At 37.0% G+C, this 8,477-nt stretch overlaps 1 protein-coding gene and 1 pseudogene across 1 annotated transcript; both read left to right on the top strand.

The window, feature by feature from the left end:
- The first annotated feature begins 1,040 nt into the window (after window positions 1–1,040).
- LOC117613758 lies at window positions 1,041–2,026 on the top strand (annotated as a pseudogene).
- A 1,811-nt stretch (window positions 2,027–3,837) lies between these two features.
- Window positions 3,838–6,051, top strand: LOC117613757 (receptor-like protein 2). Its single transcript, XM_034342330.1, has one exon. It carries the CDS (start codon window positions 3,838–3,840, stop codon window positions 6,049–6,051), a length of 2,214 nt encoding a protein of 737 aa, XP_034198221.1.
- Window positions 6,052–8,477: the final 2,426 nt, after the last annotated feature.

The raw sequence follows: 8,477 nt of genomic DNA, 5'->3' as shown, positions 1-8,477 counted from the left end.
TTTGGTCGCGCAAGACTTTGCGCGACGATGTATTGTCGTCGCGCAAAAGTTTGTCGCGCTAAGTGACTTTGGGCGACGAATTATTTTTCGTCGCGCAAAATTTGGTCGCACAAGACTTTGCGCGACGATGTATTGTCGGTGATTCCTTCTTCCACTTTTCTCATATGCTCTCTCTCTCTCTCTGTGCAACATTTTTCAAAGGTAATTTTTCATGGGTATTGCTTTTTCTTTGGGTGTTATTGAGAAATTTCATTGTTAGATTGTTTGTTGGGTTGTTATTTTCTATCTATCCTCTGTTTGGTTGTTGGGAATTTTAGGCAAGAAAAAGGGAAAATCTTCCTTTTTTGTGTTTTATGCTGTTATAGATTATATAATTAGTGGCTTCACTTAAGCGGATAATGGAAAGAGAATTACAATTTTAGCTGCTTGTGTCATTTTACATCAATTTCTCAGCAATCAAATAGTGTGTTAGGGTTTGAATGTGGATTAAGCACTTCCTATTTCCTCTCTTAATTGTTTGTTTACAAAAATTGCATCTTTTGGTTAAAAAAACTGATATTATTCAAGCTTAACTTGTTAGAACTTGAAGGCATACAGTTGGCAACTGCTTGTTTATTTTGCATGATGGCCCATGATAAGTTAGTTTTAAGCTGATTTTGAGACTTGATGTGATGATATTATTAGCATTATTGTTCTTTTTCTTCTTCTTCTTCTTCTTCTTTTTTAAATATAAGTTTGAGTGTGTATATTGTTTGTGTTGCCAATGGTTTTTTGCCTTTGGTTAGGGAATGCGTATATTATTGCAATGCCTTGTTGAGAACTTTCTTGTCAGTTGAGAGATTGCAGGTATGTTTATGCAATTAAAGGAATGGTTGTGTTATAATATTAAAATGAATTATTGACCTCTAATCTACAATTGATTTTGAGTATGACTGAAAAGATTATTGGGCAATTAGTGTCTGGATGATTGTGTTATAATATGAAATCTGATTTTTGTTAATGAACTGCTCAAGAATATGATTGTTCTAAACTTGCATCTAATGGCTTCCCTTTCTCTTCCTAAGCACCACTTCCCTTCTGTGCTCCCCACTCGAACTCCTAGACACTACCCATCTTCTCTCCTAGACACTATCCATCTTCTCAAAGCCTCCCAGTTGTCTCAAGTTCATCACATTCTCAATTTTATGGCCTCAAGCTCTCCAATTCCTCCTCTTTGCCAATCCCTTCTTCTTCTTCTTCTAGAAAGATGTTTATTTGTGCTGCTAAGATACATTGCTTAATTCACATTTCCTGATATGTTGAGTGTTTTGTGGGCTATGGCTACTTCTTTGTTGATTGATTATGATTATATGTTTCTTGACAGGTGGACAAGGGTAAGGTTCCACCAGCCTTCACATTGAACGATCATGATGGAAAAACTGTGAGTCTCTCCAAGTTCAAAGGAAAGCCTGTGGTTCTCTATTTCTACCTGCTGATGAGACCCCAGGGTGCACCAAACAAGTATAAACATAATGACATTATTGCATGTTCTAATTCTGCTTTTAGTTTATTGTTAGGGGCAGCCTGAAGTGTTCATTTCCTTACTTAGAAGCTTGGTTATCTTTTCGGTCAGCTTATCCTATATTGATGTTGCCAAATTAATTTCTGTTGTAACCTTTAATTTGAGTATGGTTTTAAATGCATAACCATTAGTTTATTTGAGACCCATCATATCTACAGTACCTTTAGTTTATTTGAGGATGGTTTTAAATGCATAACCATTGCAACTCATGCTTGAAGTTGATCATGAAGTTTTTGATTTATGTAGGCTTTTGCAAAGAAATACAAACTTCCATACACATTACTTAGTGACGAGGGTAATAAGGTGAGGAAAGAATGGGGAGTGCCATCAGATCTGTTTGGGACATTGCCTGGAAGACAGACTTATGTTCTGGACAAGAATGGGGTGGTTCAACTCATCTACAACAACCAGTTCCAACCTGAGAAGCTTATTGATGAAACTCTCAAATTCCTTCAAAGCCTTTAAAATTCTCCTCTTTTTAGCTGCTTTGATTTTTCATCCCCGTGTCCATTATATCTCCACAAAACAGGGTCAGCAAGTAGTTATTTTTGTATAATTCAAAAAACAGTTATAATTACCAATGCTGCTGGCCATGTTTGTACTTGTCCCAAGTAAAAGGGCTATGAAGCAAATTTCAATTGATAGAGGTGGAAATTTTTGTGGAATATCCAATGGCTATTATACAACATGACCTAGATGGCAATAATCTCATTGTAAGTGGTGTAATATCTTTGAGGTTGTTAATGTTATTGTAAGTAGTGGATCATGAGGGTATTTTGCTTATGTTAATTATAGTTGACAACTCTGCAATCAGATCATGTTTATGTTTCTTATTCCCTGCCTTGTTGCCCTTCTGCAAAATATTATCACATCATAATTTTGGGAATTTCAGAATTAAACAATGGAAAAATTCTTTATTGAGATAACAACAATACTCATAAGACAACTGAGTGGTGGTCGGTGGTTGTTATTGATATATTATACATAAATTCGATGGAATTTATAACCTTAATAACAAACAAAAAGCCTTTAGTTTGGAGGAAAAGAAATGTACATTTAAAATTAAAATAATTATTTTTTAGTCTGACACAGCACCAAACATAGGTCTTCACTATTTTTACAATCCAGCTTCGTAGATCAGTACTTAATCCCGTTTAGACTAATCCGAGCTAATCCGAGTCAGTCCCAGGATTTAGTTCAGTCCATGACAGTCCGCCGTACCAAACGACCCCTGATAGTATTAAATAACACTTCAGCGAAGAAAAGGAGGACTACTTTTTCAATGTGGTTGCCTTCCTGCCGCAGAGGCAAAGTGCTTGGAATCGTCGAAGACTTTGAAATAATGAGGTCTGGTCCTCTCATCTCCGCCCCCTCTTTAGACCTAATGTGGTTTACAATTTGGAACTTGGAATCAATTGTTCTTTGAAAAATCATCGACAAGAAAACGACTTGGAACTTTCAATTCACATGAAAGATGCATGGGTATCACATATCGAAGGCAAGCTGTTGAATCATGATCAGCACTCTAAAGCCTAGAATGAAATTTCAGCCAATCTTATTTCTAAGATCTTCATTTCCCGGAAATGGAATCGCTGAGTCTTCAACCACGCGAGGTCATCACATAATGATCATCTCAAGTGCCGCGAAGAGGTCTTCGCTTTGGTTTCGTCAGTGGAAGAAATCTCTCTTTGTGTGGTTATGGCCGTCTGCCACTTCCTTAGTTTTCAATTTAATTATGATTCGCCACAATTCAATGCTTTCTATTTTCTTTTCAAACGCCGTATAGAGAAGGCTTCTATTTTAATGACTGCTACGTGTCTGCTATGTGATATTTCACAGGTAGGTGCCTTTATGTGGGGCAAGGAACTTGGAAGATTAACATGATGAAAAGAAAATAAGTTGCCTTTAGTTGCTCCTATGTGTGTGTGTATATATATGTAGTTAGCGCTATAGCTTGAGGACGAAACTACTTTGGAGTCAGTGCTAGACTTTAAAATAACAAGGTCTTCGCTTTGGTTTCGTTAGTGGAAACCTCTCTTCCACCTGCATAAGGGTGTGGAAATCTCTCTTCCACGTATATAAGGGTTTGGATATTTGTGTTGTGTGGGTATGGTTGTTTGCCCAATTCTCGGTTTTCAATTTAATGATTTGCCTTTTGATAAAGTTTTCATTTTCAGGCTAAAAGGAAGGAAATATGTCTATATATATATCCAAACCTGTAAGCAATGTAAATACAAGAAGAAACAAAAATTATTGCCATGAAGCCTTATAACCCAATGGCTCATATCTTCCTTCCTATCCTTTTGTTCTCTTCCATTATCTCTACGAATATTCATGCATGCAACCAAATTGAGCGCAACTCTCTCCTGTCCTTCACCCTCACTCTATCTTCTTCTCCCTCAAACTGGACTTCATCAGTTAACTGTTGTCAATGGAAAGGCATCACTTGTAATCAGGATGGTTGGGTCACCCATTTGCTCTTACCCTCGAAAGAGCTCAAAGGAGGTATTTTTCCTTCATCATCATCACTTGGAAATCTCACACATCTCACCCACTTGAATCTCTCTCACAATTCACTTTGTGGATCACTAACTGAATTGTTTTTGTCCTTGAATCGTCTTGAGATCCTTGATTTGAGCTATAATCTTCTTTCTGGAGAGCTACCACTTTATCTACCGTCTAGCAATATCCAGAAACTGGATTTATCAAGCAATCACTTTCATGGAGCAATTCCATCTTCATTTTTCCAAAAAGCTTGGAGTTTGACTAGTTTCAATGTCAGCAACAATACCTTGTCAGGGTCTATCCCATCCTCTATTTGTCTCCAATCTTCTCACTTGATTAAGGTATTGGATTTTTCGTCCAATGAATTCAGCGGTAACATTTCTGGTCGGCTCAGAGAGTGTTCTGAACTGCAAAATTTTCGTGCTGGTAACAATAATCTCTCAGGTTTACTTCCAAAAGATATCTATAATGCTACAAAACTTGAAGAAATTTCATTACCTTCTATTTCACTATATGGAGCCATTAGTGATAGAATTGCCAACCTCACCAACCTCAAAATCCTTGACCTCTCCTTTAATCAATTGAGTGGCGTGCTCCCTCACCATTTTGGGAAGCTCTCCAAGTTGAAACTCATAGCTCTTGATTACAACAATCTAGAAGGTTCTTTGCCTCTGTCTTTGATGAATTGCACAAACCTTATAGAAATGCATATGGCAGCCAACAACTTGGAAGGAGATATCTCCACTCTTAATTTCTCCAAACTTAGTCAACTTAGTAAGCTTGACCTACTTAGGAATCAGTTCATCGGTACCTTGCCAATAAGCCTTTACTCATGCCGGTCCCTAAAAGCAATTCGATTGAGTGCAAATCAAATAGAAGGACAGATACAACCTGAGATTCTTTCATTGAAATCCTTGTCCTTACTCTCGCTTGGCGGCTTAACCAATGTCACTGGGGCAATGAAGATATTAATGCGTTGCAAGAGTCTTCAAACACTCCTCCTCTCGTATTCATTTAAAGGCGAGGAAATGCCAGCTGATGGTGGCATGGTTGATTTTGATGGATTCCAAAATCTTCGATTTCTGAGTTTGTATTATTGTGAGTTCACTGGTCAAATGCCTCTTTGGTTATCCAAACTCAAGAATCTAGAGATCTTGATTCTGAAAGGTAGTCGAATTACAGGGCCAATTCCTAGTTCTTTGGGAACTCTTCCAAAACTCTTTTGCATAAGCTTGGCTGACAACCTAATTTCAGGTGAATTTCCAAAAGAACTTTGTGGACTGCCAAGGTTGGTGCATGAACCTACTGCAGCTCCAGTAGTAGACGATTATCTTGAATTGCCTATCTTCACTGCTGCAGACCAAAATCCAATTTTTTACCCTCACAGGTTGTCTAACTTCGCACCAACAATAGACCTATCTCTCAATCACATTAATGGCAGAATACCTTCTGAGATCGGCCAAATGCGTCTTCTCCACAATTTGGATCTTAGCATCAACAACTTCTCCGGCAACATTCCAGACGAAATATCTAACCTAAAAAATTTAGAGAATTTGAGCCTCTCTATAAATCATTTGTCTGGACAAATCCCGTCGTCATTGGCCAGCCTCAGTTTCTTAAAATCTTTTAATGTCTCATACAATGATCTCGAAGGACCAATCCCAACAAGCACTCAGCTCCAAACTTTGAATGCTTCTGAATTTAAGGGGAACCCAAAACTTTGTGGTTCTCCACTTCCAAATGAGTGTCTAAACAAGAGCATCGACATAGATAATAAGAACTATCTAGTTTTGGACAATGAGCATCAAATTCCATGGTTTTATATTTTTGTCGTGCTAGGTTTCATTGTAGGATTTTGGGGAGTCTGTGGTTCTTTAATTATTAAGAAGACATGGAGATACGCGTATTTTCAATTTGTAGACAATATACAAGATAGGCTCTATGTGATGATGACAGTGCACATGAGAAGAAGGCTTAGAGGCTAGATTGTACTTTTATTTACACGTTCATTTTTCTTTTGCAACAAGACTCTGTATATATGTAGGGACATGTTCTCTTGCCAAACAGAACATATTCCATATAGAATATACTAAAGAATAAAAAGCTGTTTTTGGAACAACAAAGTATTCATCATGCACTCATCCCAAATGAATGAAAATATATAAACAAAAAGAAAGAGTGCATGAATGCTAATAACAATTCCATATGTTATATAGCCAATGATAATTGGAAGTACTATGTGCTGCTGGAATAAGAAAAAGGAGACATAACCTAGTCTTGTGAATTGCCCAGTATTGGTGTAGAATATAAAGTGTCTGCGGCTATGGCTTATATGAAAGAAAGTTAACGCTCCCTCGGAACCGGTGTGCAAAGGAAATACGTTAAGACTTGTGGACAACCAAAGACTAACCAAACACACTAATTAGAACAAGAACGCTGAAGAAAATCTAGAAACTAATGTTGCAAAGAAACTAGTTTCTAGAGGAAAGATTGTACTTTATATTTTACAGTTCCAGTTGTGGTTGTTCTCATAATAATATGTCTTCTTTTTCTTTTCATACCATATATTCTTCAAATTAAACTATATAAAAAACATACTTGTGACATTTCACTCCAGTCCAAGATTTAGTTGACAGACGGTAGCAGATCCTATTGAATGAATTCGATATGAGGGTTCAGCAATGCAAAATGAATAGGAACATAACATCAATTAATAATGTTGAGATCAGGCATGGCTCTTGTCAATCTGAGGTCATCTCTGGCATGTCGTATATGCGACACTTAATCAGAATAAACTAGACCAAGCAAGCTTATAGAATTCGGGAATGCTTGAAGATTGCGATATTGGATAGAATTACATGACACTTCGGGAAGAAGAAAAGGACGGTAATCTAAGGCAATCTTCCAACTTTTTCAAAGTAGTGGTTGCCTTCCACTGGGGCAAAGTGCTTGGAGTCGTCGCACATGCTTTGAAATAAGGAGGTCTGTCTGATCCTCTCATCTTGCAGAAAAATTTGTATAAAAATGGAATAGTATTGTTTTGTTATCCCCAATCAATCATAGATTGCCATGTAAAAAAGTTATCACATATAGTATGCCGTGATTAACCGATGCTATCCCCGTTTCACACTAGTGTTTCTCTTCATAGCCCCTCTTTAGACCTAATTAATGTGGTCTACAATTTGGCTACATTAGTTGGAAGAACCTCTCTTCAATGTATTTAAGAAAAATCATGAATTTTCAGCTGTTTACCCCCAGACTATCACTCTAATCAAACTTAACCTCATGAATTATTTTGTCTATCAATTTAGTCCTCAAACTCATTATAAATATCCAATTTCTTCATTGTCATTAAATTTTCAAATTCCATCCAATTTTCTGTCACATCACATGCTTGGCATGTGACCAATTTTTTTTAAAATGAAATAAAAAATAAAATGTTATAAACAAATAAAAAAAGAGAGGGTGGGCGGTCATTTTAAATAATAAGTAGTTGTTAAGTTGCGTGCGAAGCAGAGTTAAGCAGGTGTAATCTTGTTGGGCTAAATAAAATTATTGATTGGAGGGATATTTCTTGATGTGGGCTAACCTATTTTTGTACGAGCAAGAAACGTTTATCTATTAGTCTAACATTAATCTACATTTTATCTATTTCTTGATGTGGGGTCATTTAGCTGACGGATGGAATGAATAAAAATAGAAAATTTAAAAAATAGTATGCACTTTAACCCCCAATTTCGACGTTCTGCTCGCCACAGTTCATGTTAGAGTTTTAGGATCTGAGTATAAGATTTGGTGAGAAGAGAGAAGAGAATGTAAGAGAGGCTGATGAAATCCAAGGCTGCTCTGCTATACGTGTAGCAAAGGGAACATTCTCATTTCACAGTGTTCAGTACAATAACACACTCTTGGTGTGAGAAGAATATAACCGTTAGCACAGTACCAGCTGGATGCAATTCATCAAAGCAATCTCAGCCATTCACTATCTAACCAATCAAGCTATGACACTGGACTAAGTATAAAGAAATACAAATAAGCAGAAAACAGAACTCTTAATCCTGAAATCAACTTAAGCACTTATAATTCAACACTCCCCTTTAAGTCTTGAGGTGATTTCACTCCAAGCATGCCTCTGAGATAATTGAATCTGTCTTTGGCCAGAGATTTGGTAAAAATGTCAGCCAATTGTTCATTTGTGGGACAATATTCCAGATTGATTACTCCTTCTTGCAATGCATCCTTGATGAAGTGATACCTCCTGTCAATATGCTTTGTCTTCTGGTGGAATACAGGGTTTTTAGTGATTGCAATTGCTGAGATATTATCACAATGCAATGGAGTAGCTTCAGTTTGAAGCTCTCCAAAATCCTCTAGCACAAATCGAAGCCAAATAGCTTGAGTAGTAGCTTCA

This window comes from Prunus dulcis, unplaced genomic scaffold (genome assembly GCF_902201215.1).
Source record: "Prunus dulcis unplaced genomic scaffold, ALMONDv2, whole genome shotgun sequence".
In the NCBI taxonomy this organism is placed as follows: Eukaryota; Viridiplantae; Streptophyta; class Magnoliopsida; order Rosales; family Rosaceae; genus Prunus; species Prunus dulcis.
Note: the sequence above shows the minus strand (reverse complement) of the source record. Positions and strands in the feature narration are given on the sequence as shown.